This window comes from Trifolium pratense, linkage group LG5, assembly GCF_020283565.1.
Source record: "Trifolium pratense cultivar HEN17-A07 linkage group LG5, ARS_RC_1.1, whole genome shotgun sequence".
In the NCBI taxonomy this organism is placed as follows: domain Eukaryota; kingdom Viridiplantae; phylum Streptophyta; class Magnoliopsida; order Fabales; family Fabaceae; genus Trifolium; species Trifolium pratense.
In genome coordinates, this window is record NC_060063.1 from 51,455,226 (window position 1) to 51,480,696 (window position 25,471).

The window sequence follows — 25,471 nt, forward strand, 5'->3', positions numbered from 1 at the left end:
ATTTTAAACATTGGGCATAAAATTTATACTAATAAGGAAGAAAGAGGCATCTATAATTTTTATGAAGAACCGTGTTGCCGCTAGAGAAGAGCCTTTCACCGAAGTGGTGTCTAAGGCCAAGAAAAAGAATATGCATAAGGTTTTCAGGTTCATAATACCCGTTCAAGATTGGGTAGGCATCCAGATTGAGTTTCTCTTGCTCTTTTTTTAGTTTATTTTTTATCTAACCTGATGATCAGAAAGGTTGATGGCCAGTCCGTTGAGCAATTGTCCACACCGGAGGGGGGGTTTGTACCTGCAGGTGCTCCGATGCCTAAGTCAGCAAGAGAACAAGAGATATAAAGAGAAGAGAGAGAAAGTAAGGTATGGAATGAATTAGAATACCTGACTCTCCTGTCTAGGAGAGCTTATATAGTTGCCCCCAGCGCTGGGCCAAAGGTTGGTCTATTGGGCCGGGATAACCGGCCCAATAGACTCAACTGCCAAGATAGTCCCTGTATTATAGGGGAGGTCGTTATTTGCCTCTATCTTGGTTGGAGCCGTTCCGCTATTCGCGGGTAAGGGATAAGCTCCGTGACAGTTGTGGCTGAATGGATGAGCACGTGCTAAACGTGCTGCTTAGCTGTTAACCTATGGTGGAATGGATCAACATGCGTGGATAGATGAGCATGTTTTTAACGTGCTGCTTATCCGTTATGTCGAGCAGGACACGTCATTGGCTGACGTGTCGAGGAAGTCTCCCCTTATTGGGTCGTGCCCCAAATGACCGGCAGAAGCGATTGGGCCAGCTCTTGGCCCAGTCCAGAACAGGAGCCCCCCAAGTCATTGCTCCTAGGCATATGAGTAATGACTTAAGGTCCAGGCCCACATGTCGAGGAAATGGTTTCCCCGTCACTCCTAGGAGGAGTTCATAACTTATTGATTTATAATTGCTGCTCGTTTGCGCGAGGAGAGTTCATGTGTTGCTCGTAAATTCCTCCGTGGCATGACGAGGAGAATTTTCCAAGGAGGAAGCTTCCTTTTGCTCGTGACGCGTGCCACGATGTTCGTGGAGGAAATTACGGGGAAGGGATTTTGCCTTTAAAAGTCATTGGCTTTTTAGTTCCTCGACTAATTGTCGAGGAAGTATTGCGTATGTTGCGTCTAGTTGATGCTGCCTGTTTTTGCGGGCACGTTCATTTATGTTTGTTTCGCTTGCCCGTAATTTCTGCCTGCTCGCGGGGTCGAGGAGACACTTGCGTTGGAGATAGCGATGAGTTCCTCGAGGAACGCATCGTCAGTTCGAAGTGACCTGAAAAGACATGCGTTTCGTCTTTTCAAGCCACGTGTGTGGGCTATGAAGAGGCGCAATAATTGCCTAGGGAAACGACTCTTTATTGCTTCGTTTTTCGAGGAGGTTTGTGGATCGTTAGATCCGTCGTGCCTTTTCGTTTTTTGCGAGATCAAATCTCAGCCCTTTGATGGTTTTAATCTGGATCATTGGATTTGATCAAGGGTCACGATGCGATCATGCGCGTTGCTTCGCGATACAGGGTGCAGGGGAATCACAGTCTATAAATAGGAAAGAGGAAAATCATTTGGAACTTTTCACTTGCTTTCTCTATTTGTTGCTTGCTGCTGCTCTCACCTACTCCATTTTCATAGTTTCTAGTTTGCATACTTCAAGCCTCAACTTCCAATTTCCTCTTGACAAAGGTAAATCAAAGTTCTTTACTTGCTTTTGCTCTGATTTATCTGATTTCGCTTGAAGCATGTTTGTGTTTGTACTAGATTCCTGCTTACTTTTGTACCCATTTTATTCCTGTTGTTTTGGGTTTATTTTGTACCCATTTTCCATTGTGTGTTGGTGTTTTAAATCCTTGAGTTTGGTGAGGTTTTGTGTTTGACAGTGGCTAAAATTACTGTCAAATGCCATTTATGCGTAATTTTGGGTATCTTCGCGTTTTAAACCTCTGGGTTCTGCGAAGAACACCATGAGTGTTGGTTGGACAACGTTTAACTTTCTGGAAAAAATGATGAATATTGATGAACATTTCATGCGTTTCTGGAAAAACGCCAAGAACATTGATGAATGTTCAATAGTTCCTGGGAATTTGCGAAGAACACGATGAATATCGCTTCAATTTCTGGAATTCTATGCGTTTCCGTCGGGGAGAATCGAATCGTTATTTCTCCCCGTTTGCTGTAGCAAAAAGCTAGGTTAGTTGAACCTTTTGTCGGGGAGCTTTTCCCCGTTTTCGCCTTCGCGAATCTTTTGAGTGTCTTTGCGAATTGTATGAATGTCGGGGACCTTCTCCCCGTTTTTTCTTGGAGAATTTAGTAAAGAAATGAGTTTCTAGAAAACTCTTTGTCGGGGACCTTCTCCCCGCTTCACCCTTAGGGGGGATTGAAGACTTTGTGTTGGGGACCTTCTCCTCGTTATTCCCGTGAGAAATTTGTAGATAAATGAGTTTGTTAAACTTTATGCCGGGGAGCTTCTCCCCGTTTTTCAATTTCGTTAGCTGGCCTCCTCTACTTTAGCGTGTTTTTGCCATTTTGATAAGGGCTTTTGGTCGGGGACAGCGTCCTCGTCCTATCTTACGCCCTTTCACTTTAATTGCGGTGAAAGGGTGGATTTGATAACTGTCGAATTCACAGTCTTTTCGCTGCTTTTCAGGTTTTCGTAATGTCGGATACAGAGGGAGTTCCAGAGGGCCAGGCGTCGTCGAAACACAAGCTGGTCGACACCATAACAGATCCAGAATTAGCCTGGGTCGCACCGGAGCCGCGGGGCATCACGTCAACGATTACTGCCCAGGATTCCCGACTCTTTACTATTGTCGAAGGGGCTGGCCCGGTTAACTGGGAGGCTCACATGCCTGCTGAAGGGGAGCGGATTTGCTCGTCGTACACGGAAGGTGGATTTACCATGTACGAGATGGCGTTCAAGGAGATGGGATATCGGCTACCCTTCAACAGCCTTGAAGCTGAGATTTTTGGCCGGTTAAAGGTGGCTCCCTCCCAGCTTCATCCAAACGCGCTGGCGTTCATCCGGGCATACCAGATCCTTTGTCGGTATCTGGAGGTGGAGGCCACAGTCTCTTTATTTGTCGGTATCGGGGATCAGCAAGGCTGGGTTTCCTTGAAGCATCAGTCGAGCAAGATATTCAAGATATTTGTGGAGTCTGCCCGGGGCTTCAAGGAGAGATATTACGTGGTGAAGCCGGTGACGAAGTTTGTCTTAAACTCTCTCTATATGGACAGGCCGGTACTCCTTGAAGATGGGTCTCCCCAGCTGGACGCGGAAGGGGAGCCGGTAACCGAGTGGGCTCTTCGGTTCCCGTTATCATGGTCGTCGGAGCATTTTGTTTTGCGAACCGACGAGTATTTGACGGCTGGCGAGGACCCGGGTTACTCGAGAGGAGCTGGAGAAAACTAAGAAAGAGCTCGAGGAGGTAAAGACCCAGGGTGCCGAGGAGAAGAAGAAACTAGAGGAGGTGATAGCTGACCTGCAGTCCAAGTTTGCTCCTGCTGCTGATGAGGCCGTTGAAACTTCCAGGCTGGTAAGTCGAGCAGACCTGGTCAAGGAAATCAAGAGGCTCGGGGGCCTGATGTTGGCGAGCATGGTACATGGGTGGAAGAATGCGGTGGCTCAGCTGAAGATCGTGAATTCCGAGCATGGGTTGATTATCGAGGGGATTCACCGGCTGAAAAAAGTTGAAAATGGCCAGATTGTCATTCCAGAGGAGTGTAGACAGATGGCTTTGGAGGAGGAGAAGGAGGATGAAGAAGATGACGATGATGAGGATGACGAGGAGGAAGGGGTCGAGGAGGAGAAGGCTCCTGATGGAAACCAAGAGGGTCATGATGAAAGCAACTGATCCTCCTTGACTTTCTTATTTGGGCCTGCGCGCCATTAACTTGTATTTGTTTTTGTTTTTCAGTTTTTGAGAGTCTCTTTGGGGGCCTGCGTGCCTGGTTATATAATGTTCGAACAAGTGGGTTTTTATCCCCGTTTTTTATTTATGACAATGTTGGGCATCTGCCCGTTAATCCTATTTTGCTCTTTTAATTTCATCCTCCCCGTGTGTATGTTTAAGTATTTTGTGTTTTGCTAAGTTATGCCTGTTTGTTATACATCGTCGTTATGCATGTCTATATGCTTGCCCGTTTTTAACTTAACAAATTTTTGGTTTTGAATGAATATTTGTGTATTTGCTCGACATTATTTGTATGCCTGCTCGACAAAACCATTTTTCTTATTTGCAAGTTTTTTGTCTCGAGCGCATTTCGTCGAGGAGGTCGTCCTCGGTTTTAACTTAGATAGTTTAGGGAACTGTCTAAGCGCCTAGAGTTGTTTCTGAGGCTAAAACGGGTGCCGACACGTTGGTGTGCCCGCCCTCGCGGCTTGAACTTCCCATCGTGAGCTGGGCGTTAAGCCTTGGCACGAAGACGAGGAGCTTGTCTCAAAGGTCATCCCCGTTGGGGAGACGCTCTGCCCTTCTTGAGCCAGAGTATCTCTTTTTTAATCATTGGATCGAGCACGTGTGCCCGCGTGCTTTCCGTTGTCGAGGAGTCGGGCTCGTTGCTAGAGGATCCGAGCAGCCTTTTATTATTGTTTTTTAGTTTGGCAATAACTTAGCTATAATATTGTTTTAATTTTTGGGCGTTCCAAGGTCGAGGAAGTTTCTTTCCCCGCAGGTCCTCGAGATAATACGTGCCGTTTTCTGTTTTGTCGATGACGTGATATGGTCCTTCCCAGTTGGCCGCCAACTTACCATCCTAGGAATCCTTAGCATTTCATCTAAGGACGAGGCTGCCCACTTCAAATTCTCTTTTGATGACTTTTACGTCATGTCGGGCAGCTATTTTTTGCTTAAGGGTGGCTTCCCGAAGGGATGCCCCCGTGCGAATTTCTTCGACGAGATCAAGCTCTTCACGGAGAGCTTCGTCGTTCATTTCTTCTTTGAGCGGTTGCTCGGTTCGGCGAGATGGCTCGCCAACCTCCACGGGGATGATTGCTTCTGTTCCGTATACCATTCGAAATGGGGTCTCTCCGGTCGTGGAGTGTGGTGTTGTGCGATAGGCCCACAGGACGCTTTCAAGCTCCTCTACCCATTTCTTTTTGTTCTGGTCCAATCTTCGTCGTAGGCCGCGCAGGATTACTCTGTTGGCGGCCTCGGCTTGCCCGTTAGTTTGGGGATGTTCCACGGAAGTGAAATGTTGTTTGGGCCCCAGGGCAGCGAGGAAGTCTTGGAATCCTTTGTCCGTGAATTGTGTTCCGTTGTCCGTCACGACGGCTTATGGTATTCCAAATCGGCAGAGTACAACTCGTTTGAAGAAACGGAGTATTCTGAACGACGTTATGTCGGAGAGAGGTTCGGCCTCTACCCATTTGGTGAAATAGTCCACGGCGACTATTAAGAATTTGTTTTGGTGGTGTCCCTTTGTGAAAGGGCCAAGTATATCCATGCCCCACCAAGCGAAGTGCCATGGTGACGACATAGATTTGAGCTCATGGGGAGGAGCTAAGTGCATATCCCCATGTCGTTGACATTTGTCACATTTTTTGACATGTTCTTTGGCGTCTTGCTGCATGGTGGGCCAGTAGTATCCTGCTCGGAGAGCTTTCCTGGCCAGCGATCTTCCTCCCAGGTGCTGGGCGTTGATCCCCTCGTGTACCTCGCGCAGGATGTAATCGACTGTTTCCTCGTCGACACATTTTAGGAGCGGGATTGAGAATCCTCTCCTGTATAATTTTCCGTCGAGGATAACGTAGGCGCATGCTCGACGTCTAACGATTGCTGCTTTCTTCTGGTCGGCCGGAAGGTTCCAACGCGAGGAAGTTGTAAACGGGGGTCATCCAGCAGTTTTTGTCGCCGATGACATTTACGTCGAGGACGTTAGTCGGCTTCTCGATGCTTGGTCGAGGGAGTATTTCCTGAATGACGGAGGGACCATTTGAGCATCCTGCCCGCCATATCTGGTCGACCAAGCAGTGACTTGATGGGTTGGTCGGTTCGGACTACGATTGTGTGTGCTAGGAAGTAGTGACGTAGTCTTCTTGCTGCGTTTATCAAGGCAAGGGCCACCTTCTCGATTTGTTGATATCTGAGTTCGGGCCCCTGGAGAGCCTTGCTCGTAAAGTATACTGGTTTTTGTCCTTCCGTTGTTTCGCAGACAAGAGCTGCGCTGACGGCCTCAGATGCGACAGAGAGGTAAATGTATAATACCTCCTCGACATCCGGGCGTGAGAGGACTGGGGGTTCGGACAGGGCCTTCTTCAGATGTTGGAGGGTCTGCTCGCACTCGTCCGTCCATTCGAACACAGCTTCTTTCCTTAGTAATTTGAAGAGGGGCAATGCGTGTTGGGCGGATTTCGCTACGAAGCGAGATAATGAGGTCAGCATTCCGTTCAGGGTTTGGATCGATTTTTTGTTGCTCAGAGATGGGAGCTCGGTAAAGGCGCGACACTTGTCGGGGTTGGCTTCGATTCCTCGTTCTGTTAGATAGAATCCGAGGAACTTTCCTGCCTATACCCCGAAGGTGCACTTTTCTGGGTTGAATCGCATGTTATGTTTTCTGGCCTGCTCGAAGACCTTACGTGGATGGGCGGTATGATCGATTTCCTCATGGGATTTTACGATCATGTCGTCCATGTACACTTCGAGCATATCGCCTATTTCTCCCTAGAACACCTTGTTCATCATTCGCTGGTACGTAGCACCAGCGTTTTTTAGACCGAAGGGCATTTTGTTGTAGTAATAGTTGCTCGACTCAGTCATGAAAGCTGTTTTTTCCCTGTCGGCCACAGCCATTGGGATTTGATTGTATCCTGAATATGCATCCATAAAAGACAATAATTTAAAACCGGAGGAATTATCAACTAATTTATCAATGCAAGGTAAAGGATAGGAATCTTTAGGGCAAGCCCTATTGAGATCGGTATAGTCAACACACATTCTTCATTTTCCATTAGATTTTTTAACGAGTACAACGTTGGACAACCAGGTAGTGTATCTGGCTTCAGAAATAAAATTTGCCTCTAAGAGGTCTTTTACAGCTTTTTCAGCAGCCTCCGCTTTTTCGGGAGACTGCCTAAGCCTACGTTGCACTACGGCACTAGCAAGTGGGTCGACGGTAAGTTGATGGAACGCGATGTTTGGATCCAGCCCGGGCATATCAACAGCGTGCCATGCAAACAGATCATCATTTTCTCTCAGGCATGCTTTCAGCTGCTTCCTTGCCAAGTCGGGGAGCCCTGTGCCAATCTTGACTCCTTTAGCTGGGTCCTCGCCGAACTGGACTATCTCGAAGTCTCCATCTGGAATGGGGCGGTAATGCTCTTTGCTCGCCTCATCAGACTCCTTCTCCTCCTTCCGCAACTTTTTCTCCTCCTTATGATCTTTCTTGGAGGTGCGGCTGTCAAGATCAACAGAGCTCACGTTTGGTGCGGGCAACTTTGGTTGTGATTCCGGGGAGGGCTTCGGCTTCTTTGGTTCAGGGGCTTTGCCAACGAAGTTGTTGCCCTTAGATGCTGCCTCGAAGCACCTCCTCGCAGCTTCAATGTTCCCGTGCAGAGTAGCAACCTGCCCTTTGGAAGTATAGTACTTCATCTTCAGGTGAGCAGTGGAGGGGACAGCGATCAGGTCTGCTATGGCCGTCCTGCCGATGATGCACTGGTAGAGGCAGGGGCAGTCTACGACCAAGAATTTGACCCTGATCGACTTGGCAGTTTCCTCGGTGCCAAAGGTGACGATGAGGTCGACATAGCCCCAAGGCTTAGTAGTTGCCCCGTTGAATCCTGTGAGATCTGAGCCCAAGTATGGGGTGAGATGCGTTTCGTCCAGCTGCAAAGTTTTGAAAAGGCTGGCGTACATGATGTTGCAGGAGCTCCCTGGATCGATTAGGACCCGACGAACATCCATGTTGGCCATGTCTGCCCGGACGAGGAGGGGAATTTGAAAGTTGGCTGTCCCTCCGGGCAGCTCCTCAAGATAGAAGGCTAAAGGCATAGATCGCCCCTTCGCCCTGTCCAGCGTTGCGTTCATGTTCGAGGACGTGTCGATGAGCTCCTCAAACTTTCTTTTTATTGATCCGATGGTGTGCTTGTCCATACGACCACCGGATATGACGAATGAGTCTGTAAAATAGTCCCACGTGCTAAGCGTAGGACCAGTATAGATGTCCCCGAAACAGCTGGGGATAGCAAAATCTTCGGGCCGGGATACGCTCATGGCGATCTGCTTGGTACTGCTCTGCCCGGCTGGTTGGGGAATTACCTCCTCGACCGCGCGAGCTTCCACGGCCTCTGGTCGAGGGTCGTTGTTTCTTTTAACGAACTCTTTCAGCTGTCTGTTCCTTATCATAATTTCAATAGCATCCTTTAGCTGGAAGCAGTCATCGGTTCTGTGACCATAACTTTTGTGGTATTTGCAATACCTATTCTTGTCTTGGCCAGGCTTAAGGGGGGTTGGCTTTGACCACTTTACTCCTGCTCTGTTGAATTCGGAGGTGTGGACTTCAGCGAATACTTCTGCCCGTGATTTGACGAGGGGGTGTAAGCGCTGAACGTGCTTGGAGGGCCACGAGGTTCTCATCTCTCGCCCCTCCTTCTATCTCTCCCCCTTTCGCCGCCCCTATCGCCGCCTCTATCACCGCCTCTGTCGCTTCCCCTGTCGTCGCCCCTATCATCGCTCCTATGAGTGGATTCGCGGGCAGGGTGGCTGCTTTCAGGTCGGGCAAGGCGGGCGACATCAGCTGCCTGGACCTCCTCGTACTGAATGTACTTTTGAGCTTTTTCGAGGAGGTCGTCCCAGGTGGGTGGCTTTTCAATGCCAACAGCTTTGGAAAAATCGCTGCCCGGGCGAAGGCCCCTCTGCAGCAAATACTTCTTCATATCATCGGTCGTCTCGACCTGCACGGCCTCTTTATTGAACCTCTCGACGAAATTGCGGAGAGTTTCTTCCTCAGCTTGGTATATGGCCTCCAAGGCAAGCACAATCTTTGGATGCTTGCGGGAAGCTGTGAAGTGTCTACAGAACTTGTCTGTAAGGTCTCTCCACGAGTGGATAGAGTGAGGGGGCAGGCTTTGGTACCATGCCATAGCTCCCTTCCTCAGCGTGGTCGGGAAAAGTCTGCACCTAATGGCACCGCTAATATTCCTGAAATCCAGATTAGCGTTGACATTAGCTATGTGATCGTCGGGGTCGGTCAAACCATCGTACGCAGGGAGCGTAGGAGGTCTCTCGAAGCCCTTAGGTATGTGCGCCTTCAAGATGCCTTTGGAAAGGGGGCATCGGGGATCGCCCTCGTCACTCCCGTTGGGAGAATGGTCCTCGGAAGACCGGGGAGAATAATCGTCGGGCATGGGCGTTGGACTACGAGACTTGTAGTTGCGGGGATGGTAGCTGCCCGACGCGCCCTGCTTGGTCATCAGCGCCAACCCTTGAGGTGAATGGCGGTGCGGAGCTTCGTGTTTCCCTTTCTTGCCCGGGGAAAGCCTACCCTCGCGATGAGGAGGAGTACGATCTCTCTTCCGAGGAGTAACTTCGACCCTCTCTAGGTCGGGGCGTCGATGTTTGACAGCCGCCGGACGGGGAGGGGAAGGAGTAGCCTGGTGTCTCCGCGGGGGAGAGTTGGTCTTTCTGCGGCGCCGGCTCCTTTCCAGCGCGGCGATTCTTTCATTATGTTCGTCCAGTCGACGACCTTGAGCCTGCATAGACTCAGTTGTTTGTTTAAAGGCTGCGATTAAGGCTGCGATCTCAGAATTGGCCAAAGTTACGGCCTGCCCGGCGTTGTCTGCCGTGTTTAAGCTGAGGGTGTTTGCCCAATAGACGTTCGGTCAAGACCTCAACGTCCTCTTCATCGGACGAGACAGAGGTTTCCCGGCCGTCCCGGAGGTCGCTTTCTGGACCACGTGTTGTGGTGGTATTGTCACGCACCGGTGACAAAACGGTGTGTTCTGGTAAAAACTCAAAGGGGTTTATATTATTGATTAAATGATGTGGTTACACTTGATTCAATCCCAACAACCCTGGGAGTTTTATAAGTCAGAATTCGATCCTTTTACAAATGAAAGTATGGAGCTATTTATAGAGCTTCTAGTCTTCTTCTCCAAGCAAGGGTTCCTAAAAATCCGGTCCTTAGCATCTTCTTCGGTGGTATAGCGTGAAAATAGGGATGAAAACCTTGGTCTCCAAGCTATGGCGGTTGCTGGAAGTTGGTTTCTTCCTTCCCAAGTCAGTTGCTAACACAGGGAAGGAAAAGATATTTATAATAATACGGGATTCAACTTCTGGGCGTTGCCTCGCTATCGTTAGTCACGCCCTGGGCTTCGTGTCGCCTAATTGGGTGTTTAGGATTTACTTGATTTGGGCCTTGTTCTCTTTCTGATATTCATTGGGCTTGTTGGCTATATCCTCATGTCCATTGCCCAGTCCACAGCCCCCCAAGTACGAAGTCCAAAGGAGTGAAGTACTTAAATGTGATTCGAAATTTCCCTCTCAATATTATGGCGCGAAATGATTTCTATCACGTCCTCTCCCACCTTCTGGCGCACGTTCCTCTGTTCGTGTGTGATTTTTATCAACCGTCTCCCTACTTACCGCTGCCACGATAAGATTTCTTTACCTATAAATGAAGCATCCGGTGCCTTGATCAATTCATCCTTTCTTGTCTGCTGAAAAGTTGAGACTTCCTTTCAAAGTTATGTCTCCTAAAAATCCTCCCTTTGAATGCGGTCAGTCTCCCGATTCTCCGGTTATCAAGCGACTCCGCCGTATGTTGAACCTGAGTACGGAGGACTTAATGGACGATTTTGGTGAGTTCTCGGAATTTGTCAAAGAGCTTAATGATTATTGCTGGAGGTTGACCAAGGAAGAGAAGCGTTTTCTTGACAGTGTGCTGCGTCTGGAGAAGGAGTTGAAGGATAGTGCATCCTTTGTGATTGCTGTGGAGAATGTCAAAGAATGCCATGCCGAAGTTACCGAAGCTGTCGACAGCCAGATAGAGATCACGAAAGAGACCATGGGTGTGCAGGAGGAGATCTTAGGAATATGCTTTAACGAGGAGCGGAGAGTGGACGATCGTTTGGCGCTGCTGAACAAGGAGATGAAGCCGCTTGTGAAGAGGAAGAGGGCTCTTCAAGGCGAGATTAGGGATGATGTTGCTAAGTTGATTTCCAGGCGCCACTCTTTGGTGGATCTTTTGGACAAGCAGAGCGAGCTGAGAGAGGATCTGAAGCCCATTGAAGAAAACATGGTGAAGGCGAAGAGGGTGAAACGGGCATTGGAGGAAATGCACCGTATCGCCGTTGCCGATGCTGGTGAATTGGGGAGCTCTACCATGCCATGAAATCTTTTGCTTGCTCATCTTTCCGTTTTGTGCTTTTCTTTCTAGTATTTGTAATTTGCTTCCGCATTTTGGGATCTTTGCTATTTTTCTTTCTGTACTTTCGTTTTCGTTGTTTTTCCCTTATAAGAATTTGAATATTACGCAATTTCCTTTCCTTATGTGTTGCTCTTTTGTTCTTTTTAGTACCGCCTCTCTTTGCAGTCTTCGATAACTAAAATGGGTCAAACTTTGACTTCTTGGAAACGTAAAAATGACATTTTTCGAGACAGTCAAAACTTGGTGGTTGCAACTGCCCAAGCATTTATTACTACCGTTGATAACGATGTTAAGGTTAAACATTGACTATAAATATCACCTGATAAAAACTCGAATTTCTATTAACTTGTTTTGAATCCTCTCAATGGAAAAGAAAAATGCCAAAATACCTGTTGCTGAGAAGTCTCAACCTCAGGGAAGGAAGAAAAGGGTAGAGGTGTCTACTTCTAACTCCACTCGCTCCCGAAGGTCTAAAGAGGTCAAGAAGGTGGAGGTTATCATTCTTTCCTCGGATACCTCCGATTCTGGTAGTGGTGATGAGGATTATGTTTCGTTTCTGGAGACGTATGTTCCTCCCGAGCTTTCTTCTCGTGCTTCTTCGTCGGGTGAAGAAGATGGATCCCGGATTACCGTGGAATCTAAGATGACGCTTCCTGAGCCTGTGCAGAAGGATTCAGAGTCCGAGTGATAGGACTTTTAAGATTAGTTTTTCTTTGTAATTTTGCTTTCTATCATTGTACCTTTATTTTTCAAAATTAATAAAGATTTTTGGTCTAGGACTGAATTTATTGTTTCTGTGTTTTGCTTTCTCCTTAATCTTGAATCTTTTCCTTTTGGGCGTTTTTCCTGTTAACTTCTGTTATGCCCAAAAAAGGCGAGGCTCGTACTTTTGGCGTGGTCATTCCAGAGGCGCATTGTGCTTCGAGGCGACTTCAAGTTCGCCTTTTAGGATAATAACTATTTGACGATAAATCTTCCAAAACTTACTCTCGGGATACACGCTTTTTGACACTTATTTAATCCGACGACGCACGCGATACTTCTTACTTCGACTTCTGGACTTCAACCAGTCGAAAAGGTTTCCCTCTTTATAAGTAGTATCTCCGTTTCTTCTTTCCCTTTACTTATTTCTTCTCGCGAATCAGTATTCTCTTTCGCATATCCTTCTTCGATCTTCCAGCAAGCCTTTGTTCAACGCTTCGTGTTAGGACGCTTCCAGTTTATTTCTCCAAGCTTTGTCAATTTCTTTGAGGTATTCTTTCTTTTATACCTTACTCCTTTTCGCCGATTTGGTCTGTCTTGAGTAGGAACCCTAGTTTTCTGATTAGGTTTGGATAGATGGTTATTTTGAGGGAGTTAGATGATAATGAGGAGAGGGTTCCTATTTCTTCTCCTAGTTATCTCGAATGGGCGCAACAAGTTCGCGCCCACTATACTAGGGCTAACGGCGTCCTTAATAGCCGAGGGTTTTACTCGGAATTATGGGGTTTTGATGTTGGGAGTAGTAGTAGTGATAGTGATAGCAGTAGTGATAGTGGTAATGACAGTGATTGTGTCATAATCTCCCCTTCCTCTTTCACAGGAAAGCGGAAGAATCCTTGTCGAGATCTGGTCGTTGCTGATTATACTCCAGTCACCATGGAAGTTCCTTCGAAGTATACTAGTGTGGAAATGGTGAGCAGCTTTAGGAAAGCCGTCAAACTTTCTGACTCTCGACATGAAGATTCTATTATTACCGAGCCTGTCAGAGAGGATGAGTTTGTATTTTCTAAGAATGACAATCCGCCGCATTATTTCTACCTTTATACTGGCGTGATCCAACCCCTCAATATTTGGCTGCCCTTTACCCCTTTTGAGGCGGAGATGTTAAGGGTTCTTAACGTCGCCCCTACCCAGCTCCATCCCAATAGTTGGGCCTTTGTCAAAGCCTTCGAGGTGATGTGCTTAGGTTTCGAACTGGAGCCCTCAATTGGCGTCTTTTTCTCCTTCTACCACATTAAAAACTTAAAACCCCAAGCTTTAGTCTCCCTTAGCAGTCAACCTAACCGCCGCCTCCTGAGTTTGTACGCTTCCAACTTCAAGAACTTTAAGAACTCTTTCTTCCGGGTTCGCTGTGGCGATCAACTCCCGGATTTGATGTATGATGAAGTAGAAGATCCTCTATTTCCCTTCTACTGGACCGATAACCCTAGGCTTATCAAGGGAGCCGTCTTTGAGGCCTTGAGTGATTTTGAACAAGATACCGTCAACTTCCTTGACTCCTATGCTCTTATGGATACCGCCGACATTCTTAGGTGTGAGGGTAATAGTGAAGTCCTGACAGAGTATCTACGTAAGTAATGCATTTGGTATTTTTCTACTTCTGTTTAGTGTTGATCTCGCCTTATTACTAACTTGTATTTTTGTCGTCTCTTTTTTTTTTGTAGAGAGAATGAGAACTATCTCAAATGAGGAAAGATTGGCGTTTTTGGCAAAGGCTCGCCAACAGAAGGCAAAACCTGTTGTTACTGTGGTTGATCCGTTGAAGCAGCTGCAAGTGGAGGAAGCTGCTGTAAAAGAAGGGCGAAGCAAGAAGAAGCATGAAGGGCGGATCCGTGTTGAGATCCCGGGAAAAATAGCTGCTGAAGCGGAGGGAAACGAGGGTGTTGCTCCTCCTCCTCCCAAAAAACCAAAAAAAAATGAAGACTACTCAAAAGGCTGGGGGTGCTGACAAGGGCAAAGGTGCGGCTTCTAGTTCTTCTCAGCCTCCTTCTCAAGACGCTGAAGCCGCTGCGCCCCTTTCCTGGAGCTCCTTCGATCCTCTGGAGTTTATTGAGAGAGGAGTAACGATGGTGGGTGACATGACTCGCTTCACCAACACTTCGACGGAAGACCTGAGGAAGAAAGCCTTAGAGTATGAGGTCAAGGGTACTCTCCTTAATTATCTGTTGACAAACCGCCAGGAGCAAGAGGTTATGGAGGCGAGGCAAAAAGTGAAGATGGTTGATGATAACCTCGCTGATATTGAGAAGAGGTATTCTGAAACTAAGGCGAAGCTGGAGGATGACATCAAAAAGTTGAAGGAAGAACGGGAGGGCGAGGCAGAGAGGCTGAGGAAAGAGTATGAGGAGAAGCTGGCCAAGATTAAAGAAAGCTATGCCGCTTCTGAGACCAAGCTTAAAGAGAATGCTGCTGCTCAGGACGAAAAACTTTCTAAGCTTTCCAAGGAGAAGGATGAGGCGGTACTGTCTGTTGGGACCTTAGCTGATGAGAAGGTAAGGTTGGAGAACGACATCAATGAGCTTCAACTCTGTGCAGCCAACCAATATGATGAGGGCTTTGCCTTTGCGATCGAGCAGGTTAAGTTGCTCTTTCCTGATTTGGATGCTGAGCGCCTGGGCGAGGCCGATGCAATGAAGCAGATAGTTGACGGAAAGCTCGTCCCTTATGTTCCTCCTCAGTGAATGACTTCTTTTTTTTTTGTTGTAATAGATTAAATTTTGCCCTTATGTGGCTTTTGTAACTATTCTGTATGCCCCTTTGTGGTCTGAACAATTTACCCTTTATTGGGTTTCTATTAATTCCTTTATTTGCAATGATCTTCTTTCTTCATAATTTTGCGGATGAATTTTGCATTACGTTGTGAGGTAACGCCTTCTGTCATTCTCACCAGTTATATCTTCAACATTCTATAATAATTGTGAATCGATAGAAAATACTTTATACCTGTTGTCATTTGGCGTTATAATGAATCGCCTTGCTTTGGTTGTGTATACGCTTCTTCTGGCGGTGTTGATAATCTCGCCTTTCTTTGCTGTATCTTTTTCCGACGCACCCAACTCGTAAGACTTACAGGTAGCGCCAAGGCCTTGCAACCTTGTTTAATTTTTCTTTTTCTGACGCACCCAACTCGTAAGACTTACAGGTAACGCCAAGGCCTTGCAACCTTGTTTAATTTTTCTTTTTCTGACGCACCCAACTCGTAAGACTTACAGGTAACGCCAAGGCCTTGCAACCTTGTTTAATTTTTCTTTTTCTGACGCACCCAACTCGTAAGACTTACAGGTAACGCCAAGGCCTTGCAACCTTGTTTAATTTTTCTTTTTCTGACGCACCCAACTCGTAAGACTTACAGGTAACGCCAAGGCCTTGCAACCTTGTTTAATTTTTCTTTTTCTGACGCACCCAACTCGTAAGACTTACAGGTAACGCCAAGGCCTTGCAACATTGTTTAATTTTTCTTTTTCTGACGTACCCAACTCGTAAGACTTACAGGTAACGCCAAGGCCTTGCAACCTTGTTTAATTTTTCTTTTTCTGACGCACCCAACTCGTAAGACTTACAGGTAACGCCAAGGCCTTGCAACCTTGTTTAATTTTTCTTTTTCTGACGCACCCAACTCGTAAGACTTACAGGTAACGCCAAGGCCTTGCAACCTTGTTTAATTTTTCTTTTTCTGACGCACCCAACTCGTAAGACTTACAGGTAACGCCAAGGCCTTGTTTAATTTTTCTTTTTCTGACGCACCCAACTCGTAAGACTTACAGGTAACGCCAAGGCCTTGCAACCTTGTTTAATTTTTCTTTTTCTGACGCACCCAACTCGTAAGACTTACAGGTAACGCCAAGGCCTTGCAACCTTGTTTAATTTTTCTTTTTCTGACGCACCCAACTCGTAAGACTTACAGGTAACGCCAAGGCCTTGCAACCTTGTTTAATTTTTCTTTTTCTGACGCACCCAACTCGTAAGACTTACAGGTAACGCCAAGGCCTTGCAACCTTGTTTAATTTTTCTTTTTCTGACGCACCCAACTCGTAAGACTTACAGGTAACGCCAAGGCCTTGCAACCTTGTTTAATTTTTCTTTTTCTGACGCACCCAACTCGTAAGACTTACAGGTAACGCCAAGGCCTTGCAACCTTGTTTAATTTTTCTTTTTCTGACGCACCCAACTCGTAAGACTTACAGGTAACGCCAAGGCCTTGCAACCTTGTTTAATTTTTCTTTTTCTGACGTACCCAACTCGTAAGACTTACAGGTAACGCCAAGGCCTTGCAACCTTGTTTTATGGTTCAGCGCTCACATCTGAGTTGATCTTTGATAAAGATTCAGAGCTCAAGTTTGAGATAACCATTTTCGTTGATTCAGAGCCCGTAACTTAATCAGGTTGACGCAAATATTTTGAGATATGCAAGAAGATATAAACTACTAGAATTTTGAAATTCAATGAGCCTCGATAAAAACCCCAGTCAAAACAGGGGAAAAGAGTGTCTCATTGTCTTTTTATTCATTTATGAAAACGGTTCTTATACATCATTAAAAATATTGCTAAAAGAAGAGAATGGTTTTACTTATTCTTCCACCCGTAACGTGATGCCCCGCGATTAGCTGTAGTAGAACTTTAAGTTTGCTACGTTCCACGTCCTGGGGAGGATTCTTCCTTCCATGGTCTCTAGGCGATATGCTCCTCCTTCGAAAGCTTCTTGCACCCGAAAGGGGCCTTCCCAGTTTGCCGCGAACTTTCCTCCTTTATCCTTTCCCATAGGTCTTTTCAGCACTAGATCGCCCTCTTGAAAACTCCTTTGTTTGACTCTCGTATTATAACGCCTAGCGGCCCTTTGCTTTATGGCGAATTCTCTGAAATGCGCTCTTTCTCTTCTTTCCTCGATCATGTCTAGGTTCTCTTCCAAAGCTCTGTCGTTCTCTTCCTGCGTCGTGGTTTCTCTGCGCCAACTAGGAGGATTTATTTCCACCGGGATCATCGCGTCTGAACCATAGACCATTGTAAATGGCGCTTCTCCTGTCGAGGATTGGGGAGTGGTGTGATACGACCAGAGGATGGGTGAGATGTGGGCTACCCAAGCTTCGCCTTTGCTATCTAGCCTCCTTTTTAAGGCTCTTAGTATCACCTTATTTGCTGACTCTGCTTGTCCGTTAGCTTGTGGATGCTCCACTGATATAAAGGTGTTTTTGATTCCTTTGCTTCGACAGAACTCTACGACCTTTTCGCTGGCGAACTGTGTACCGTTGTCGGATACGATATACTTGGGCAGTCCAAATCTGCAGATGATGCCGGATACCGGTTCTGCTTCAATCCATTTTGTAAAGTAGTCCACGGCGACGATGATCCATCGCGCTTGTTTATAGCCAACCGGAAATGGACCAACGATATCTACACCCCACATGAAAAAGGGCCATGGGGATAATACTGACTTTAGCGGCTCCCCCGGAACGTGATGCAGGTTGGCGTGTCTTTGGCATTTGTCACAGTTTCTTACATACATGGCGGTATCATCATGTATATCTGGCCAATAAAATCCTGCTCTTAATATCTTTCCTGCTAATGCTCTTGAACCGATATGACTACCACACGATCCCTCGTGTACTTCAGACATGATGCGCTTGGCTTCTTCGGTACTGACGCATAAAAGGAGGGGGGACGCAAATCCCCTTTTGTATAGCTTATCCCCTACCATTGAATACCATGCCACCATTTTCTTCAATTTAAAAGCCTTTTCCCTTTCTTTCGGGAGCTCATCCTTTTGGAGGTACCGGATAATGGGCGATCTCCAGTCTTCTTCTTCTATTACCATCATCACCTCTTCCCCGCTGATGCTGGGGATTTTTATAGTCTCTTGGATAACGGTTCTATGGCTTCCTGGTTTTTTGGTGCTCGCCAGCTTTGACAATAGATCTGCTCTCATGTTTTGTTCGCGGGGAACGTAAACTAATTCGAAAGAATCGAAATGCTTAGCTAGGTTTTGAACTCTTTCCACGTATTTGATTAACTGCGGCTCCTTCGTTTGAAACTTCCCTGATACTTGGTTGGTTACCAGCTGGGAATCACTCATGACCTTAATTCTTTTACCTCCATATCGCTTGCTAACTTCATTCCTGCTATCAAAGCTTCGTATTCTGCTTGATTGTTGCTGGCTTTGAAGGCGAAACGTAGTGATTGTTCTATCATAACGCCATCTGGTCCTTCCAGTACTATTCCGGCTCCACTTCCTCGCACATTGGAGGCCCCGTCAACTGAGAGTGTCCAAGACGCCGTTTTCTCTGTTGTTGGCGGAGTAGACATTTCCAATACAAAATCAGCTAGTCTTTGTGACTTAATGGCCCCTCTAGGTGAGAAGGTGATGTCAAATTCTGATAGTTCAACGGACCACGCTACCATCCTTCCTGCCAAGTCTGGCTTTCGGAGGACGTTCTTGATAGGGTAATCTGTTCTAACAACTACCTGGTGGCTTTGAAAGTACTGCCTTAATTTTCTGGCTGTGACAACTACCGCGAGAGATAACCTCTCTATTCTTTGATACCTTGTTTCTGCTCCCCTTAGGGTTCTACTTACAAAATATATAGGTTTTTCTTCGCCTTCTATTTCCTGAACTAGAGCTGAACTCAAAGCTCTATCCGAAACTACGAGATATAGGTAAAGGGTGTTACCTGGTAATGGGCGTGTCAAGATGGGCGGTGATGCTAGGAACTCTTTTAGTTGTCTGAAGGCTTCTTCACATTCTGGTGTCCAGGAGAATCTCTCATTTTTTCTAAGGGATGCGAAGAAGTGGAAACCCTTTTCGCCCGCACATGATAGAAATCTGGATAGTGACGCTATTCTGCCTGTCAAGGTTTGTACTTCTTTCACGGATGTAGGGCTCCTCATGTCTATGATGGCTTGGCATTTTTCGGGGTTAGCCTCTATCCCTCTGCTGGTGAGCATAAACCCTAAGAATTTCCCGGCTTGTACTCCAAAGGAACACTTTGCTGGGTTTAGTCTCATGTTGTACTTTCTTACTGATCCCATGATGTCCAACAGATCATCATCATGGCGACTTCCCTCGGAAGTTTTTACTACCATGTCGTCGATATATACCTCTAAGTTCTTCCCTATTTGCTCGGCAAAAACCCTGTCCATCAACCTTTGGTATGTTGCTCCCGCATTCTTCAATCCAAAAGGCATGACGTTGTAAAAATAATTGCAGGTGTTCGACATAAAGGCTGTATGGCAGGCGTCTAAGGGGTTCATCTTTATTTGATTGTATCCGGAGTAGGCGTCCATGAAACTCAGCATCTTGCACCCCGAGGCGCCATCAATTAACCTGTCTATGTTGGGTAGGGGATATGGATCTTTGGGACACGCCTTGTTTAAATCTGTGAAGTCCACGCACATTCTCCACTTTCCGTTGGCCTTTTTCACCATGACGACATTTGCCAACCATGAGGGGTATTTTATTTCTTCGATGAATCCGGCTTCCTTTAGCTTCTCTACTTCTTCCGCTATAGCGACTCGTCTTTCTTCTCCCACCTTCCTTTTTCTTTGGGAGACTGGTTTTGTGCTGGGTGATATTGAAAGTTTATGTGTTATCACCCCTTCGTCAATCCCTGGCATATCTGAAGGCTTCCATGCGAATAGATCAGCGTTATCCTTCAAGATTTTGATGATTCGTCTCCTCTCCTCGCTGGGCAACGCTGTTCCCAAGCTGGTTGTCTGGTGTGGGTGATCGCCAATTTGGACCTGCTCCAGGTCTTCTATAGGGCTTACCCTTCGATCTTGAAATTCCTCCCTCGGATCCATATCTGCGCTCTCTATGATGTTTATGCCGCCTGGAATTGCGGCTTGTCTTCTTTCGAATTTTCCGCTTGCGCTGGAAATTCGGTGTCGTATCTTTAAGCTAGACTCGTAGCATTTCTTGGCGAGAATCTGATCGCCCCTTACTGTTCCTACTCCCCCATTATCAAGGGGGTATTTTATTGCTAGGTATAGAGTGGACATGGCCGCCCCCAATGTGTTAAAGGCGGGCCTACCTATAATAATATTATAGGAGGTAAAAGGAGTTTTAACTACCAGGTATCGCACCTTGATAGTTTTGGCGTTGCTGCCTTCCCCAAACGTGGTAAGAAGGGAGGCGTAGCCCATTACATCCACTTGTTCGCCAGAGAACCCAACCAGGGTTCCTGAGTAGGGTTGCAATTGTTCTTCTGCCAATTGCATGGCCTTGAAAGCTTCCCAGTACATAATGTCCGCCGAACTTCCTGAGTCTATCAGTACTCTCTTTACATCGCAGTTCAAAATTTGGACTTGTATCACTAAAGGATCATCGTCATGAGGCGCTACCTCCAGCCCATCCTGTGCAGTGAACGCCAAATCTGGTACGTCTAATGGTTGGGGTTGTCTTACGAGGTATATTTCCGAGATGGCTCGGCGTACATACCTTTTCCTTGCTGAGCTTGATTCACCTCCTCCTGAGAATCCTCCCGCTATTGTATTCACGGAGATTCTCCCCTTGGGAGGCTCCCTATTTGGCCCAGGGGGGTCCCGTGGCTCCTGTCGGGGGACTTTTGGCACGACAACCCGCCCTTGGGTGGCATCGTCAATGAATTTGCGGAGGTGTCCGCTTTTTATTAGTTCTTCGATTAAATCTCTTAAGCGAAAGCATTTTTCTGTGGAGTGACCTCTACACCTGTGGTATGCGCACCAGGCATTATCGTCAAGCCCCATGGGAATGTTACTGGTTCTCCTTGGGGGGAGGCTTGCCAAACCAGTGGCCAGAATTTCGTTTAAGACGTAAACCTTTGAGGCATTTAATGGCGTGAGGTCTTCATTGGCGGGATGGTTCCTGAATTCTCTTCTGGGCGGTTGGCGGTAGGGCTTACCGTGGTGCCTTTGCCATGGGTCTCCTTGGTGGCCTCCCGTTTTTAGTCGTGGGTGTTCAGGCGCTCTGGTGGCGCGGCCCACGTATTCCTTCTCCTTAACGTCTCTTTGTCTTTTTTCGGCGTTACTTTCCTCGCCCTTTATATAACACTCCGCCCTCTTATTTACCTCTTGCATTGACGAGGCTGGCTTTTGGGCTAAGGACTCATTGAAATGTCCTGCTCTTAGCCCATTGTGGAAGGCTGCCACAACCATCTCCTGATTGGGATTTGAGACCTTGATGGTGGCTTCGCTGAATCTGGCTAGGAAACTACGCAATGACTCGCCATGGTTTTGGCGGATGGAGAAGAGACTGGTTGATGTGACTTTCACGTGTTTCGACCCAGCGAACTGGTGGATGAATTTTTTATGAAAGTCAGCATAACTCTCAATTGAGTTCTTTGGAAGGTTCATGTACCAACGTAGGGCGACATCCTTGAAGGTGCCGGCTAGTAGTTTACACTTTAGATGCTCCGGAGCATTGATTATGGCGGTTTGTGTTCCAATTGCCATCAGGTGCTCCCTTGGATCCGTCTTTCCGTCGAAGGTAGGAAGGTGAGGAACCTTGATTGTTTCCACCACTTGGGCATCCCACAAGTGTTGTGCTAAAGGCTGTACGTCCATGACGCCCTCTCCCTCCTCCTCCTCCGAAATCAATTTCGCTTTCTCTTTCTCATTAGTTCTTTCGGCTTCGATGGCCGCAATCTGAGTTTGTAAGCGCCGTATTTCTACGACGGCGGCTTGCAGGGTGTTAACGCTAGAGTTATCGTTGTTTTCATGCTCTCCAGCCATGTGAAGATGTTTGATTTTTTGTCTAGTTGCTGGGATCAAATGATTTTACCGCAGCCCCACGGTGGGCGCCAAAATGTTCTGGTAAAAACTCAAAGGGGTTTATATTATTGATTAAATGATGTGGTTACACTTGATTCAATCCCAACAACCCTGGGAGTTTTATAAGTCAGAATTCGATCCTTTTACAAATGAAAGTATGGAGCTATTTATAGAGCTTCTAGTCTTCTTCTCCAAGCAAGGGTTCCTAAAAATCCGGTCCTTAGCATCTTCTTCGGTGGTATAGCGTGAAAATAGGGATGAAAACCTTGGTCTCCAAGCTATGGCGGTTGCTGGAAGTTGGTTTCTTCCTTCCCAAGTCAGTTGCTAACACAGGGAAGGAAAAGATATTTATAATAATACGGGATTCAACTTCTGGGCGTTGCCTCGCTATCGTTAGTCACGCCCTGGGCTTCGTGTCGCCTAATTGGGTGTTTAGGATTTACTTGATTTGGGCCTTGTTCTCTTTCTGATATTCATTGGGCTTGTTGGCTATATCCTCAAGTCCATTGCCCAGTCCAGGTGTTATGCTCTTGCTGCGGAGAGCCTGGAACGTTGAGAACGTTCTCGTCGCCGCTAGCGGCGTTGAATTGCTGCGATGAACTAGCCATGATGAAAATTGTTTGTTGAAAAACGGAATCGGTTTTGATCTTTAGAGTCTTGAATGAAGACAAAAGAAGGGGAGGAACTCAGTCCCCACAGACGGCGCCACTGATCTAACCTGATTATCAGAAAGGTTGATGGCTGGTCCGTTGAGCAATTGTCCACACCGGAGGGGGGGTTTGTACCTGCAGGTGCTCCGATGCCTAAGTCAGCAAGAGAACAAGAGATACAAAGAGAAGAGAGAGAAAGTAAGGTATGGAATGAATTAGAATACCTGGCTCTCCTGTGTAGGAGAGCTTATATAGTTGCCCCCAGCGCTGGGCCAAAGGTTGGTCTATTGGGTCGGGATAACCGGCCCAATAGACTCAACTGCCAAGATAGTCCCTGTATCTTAGGGGAGGCCGTTATTTGCCTCTATCTTGGTTGGAGCCGTTCCGCTATTCGCGGGTAAGGGATAAGCTCCGTGACAGTTGTGGCTGAATGGATGAGCACGTGCTAAACGTGCTGCTTAGCTGTTAAGCTATGGTGGAATGGATCAACATGCGTGGATAGATGAGCATGTGTTTAACGTGCTGCTTATCCGTTATGTCAAGCAGGACACGTCATTGGCTGACGTGTCGGGGAAGTCTCCCCTTATTGGGCCGTGCCCCAAATGACGGGCATAAGCGATTTGGCCAGCTCTTGGCCCAGTCCAGAACAATTTTCATTAGGTTTGATTTATTTATTTATTTATTTTGCTTTTTTCTCTTTTATTGCTTTTCTTGTTGGAGAATGTTTTGGTCTATGCCCCCTTCTCTTTTTGTTGTTCTTTGTTTTTTATTTATATATCTAGGGTGTTGCAGTGGGTTCACCATCTGCTCCCCATTTGCTTAAAAAAAAACTAGGCTTAAATGCAATTTTACCCCCCATGTTTTGAAAAATGCGGAATTTTACCCCCTATTTTAAAATGCGGAATTTTACCCCCCCTATTTTAAAATTTGTTGAATTTTGCCCCAACAACCAAAATTCTGCAAAAAATCTGCTTCTGAGCATCAAGTTCAAAGCTTCGCACATAACTCAATTTGGATCAATAATTCACAAAACTGATACCGAAACGACCGTAATCGAGTTAGCTTTCCACAGAATCAAACTCCACTAAATTTGAAGTTATAGAGAGAGATTAATTACCGTTTTAGTGAAGGTCTGTCCAATTACTAATTCTGCAAAAATCTACTTGTGATCTTCAAATTCAACATCGTCTACCGAACTCATCGTAACTCTAAATTCGACGAAATTGAAATGCCAACAAGGGTAATTTCTTTAGATTTCCATACATGTAAATAGTATTAAAAAATGAGCTACAGTGTGAGAGGCATGACGAAAATACCAGTAGTAGTTTCATACGATAATTAATTTGAACAGACCTTCACTAAAACGGTAATTAATCTCTCTCTGTAACTCTAAACTTAGTGGAGTTTGATTCTGTGGAAAACTAACTCGATTGCGGTCGTTTCGGTACCAGTGTGGTGAATTATTGATCCAAATTGAGTTATGTACGAAGCTTTGAACTTGAGCCTCAGAAGTAGATTTTGTGCAAAATTTTGGTGGGGGGCAAAATCCAACAAATTATAAAATAGGGGGTAAAATTCTGCATTTTAAAATAGGGGGTAAAATTCCGCATTTTTCAAAACAGAGGGGGTAAAACTGCATTTAAGCCAAAAAAGACCTAATTATGTTTGTCATATAGGTCCCTTAACTAATTAGCTTTACAAATTGATTTTTAACTTTAATTATGTTTGTCATTTTGGTCATTTCCGTTAGTTTTTCTAAAAAAAAAAAAAAAAAACGTTAAATTTTATAAATCCTAATTGTAGGGCCATAAAGAGCACAGTGAAAGGATTTCCTAGGCCTTTACTAGATCTAAGCAAATCATCATTTGCCAAGCTGATGGATGGACAAAGCCTTTGGAAGACCTCTGCACCCTCCTTTTGATCCTTATGCAAATGATATCAACTTTTTACTTACATCTTATTTGATTCATTATGTTGGCCTTATCGGATATGTTGGAGTCAATCCAATCCTCCAATATCCTACTCAAGGTTTTAAATTGTGGTCCGCATCCGCAATTGCGGTGTGATCTTAATTCACGTGTACGGCCGCATTGTAACCGCATCACAACCGCATCGGAAGTCGCATCAGTTGTTTTCGGCGATGTTCCTTCAAATTTTCTCACCAAAAAGTAAAATTTATGAACTTCAAATCCTAATTTGTGTCAAATTAATGAAAAATCTTACTTTTAACAATCTCTCAACCGTGTATTTTTAAATACATTCAAGTTATTGTTTATAGAATAAACTAAGACTATGCAATGGTGGATAAATAGTGTAGTTACATAGTAGTTTGATTTTATATAGCTTGTGAAATTTCAAAATGATTTCACGCCGCAACAACCGCATTGCGCGTGCAGTAACTGCAATGACCGCATTCGCAACAACTGCAACCGCAACCGCATCCGCGACCGCAACCGCAATTTAAAACCTTGATCCTACTTACAGACAGGTATAGCCTACTGAACCTACAAAAACTTTTCAAACTATGGAAAAAACAATTTAAAACTTTGGTTTTTACATTGATTTTTCAACCAAACTAGATTTGTAATTAATAATGTTGCATGTAGTGTATTAGTTAGTTGCAGGCTTTCTTGGGGTAGAATCGGGCCAAGATGCAGTTATACGAACATTGTTATACTAACCTCGTGCATTGAAAGTGAAACCTTATGGAGTGAGTGTGGCAGAATTCACGGATCGCATTTTAAATCTTAGAAATATATTAGGAAACGGGGGTTTGAAAGATGTTGGTCTTAGTAAGATTGGCAACATCCTTGTTGGTGATGAATCTTCGCTCTCATATCCAAGGACTCCAGAAGAATATTGAGGATTATATACAGAAGTGGTCATGAAAGTGTCTCTGGTGGGTTTTACATTAAGGAGGAAATGGTCTTATAGCAAGATCTCACTTATAA

The 25,471-nt window shown here is 45.9% G+C and overlaps 1 protein-coding gene and 1 pseudogene across 1 annotated transcript; one reads left to right on the top strand and one right to left on the bottom strand.

Annotated features, from left to right (window-relative positions):
- Nucleotides 1-8,575: 8,575 nt before the first annotated feature.
- LOC123886867 lies at nucleotides 8,576-9,349 on the bottom strand. The gene has a single exon (XM_045936143.1). It carries the CDS (start codon nucleotides 9,347-9,349, stop codon nucleotides 8,576-8,578), a length of 774 nt encoding a protein of 257 aa, XP_045792099.1.
- Nucleotides 9,350-21,317: 11,968 nt separating this feature from the next.
- On the top strand, nucleotides 21,318-25,471 carry LOC123886868 (annotated as a pseudogene).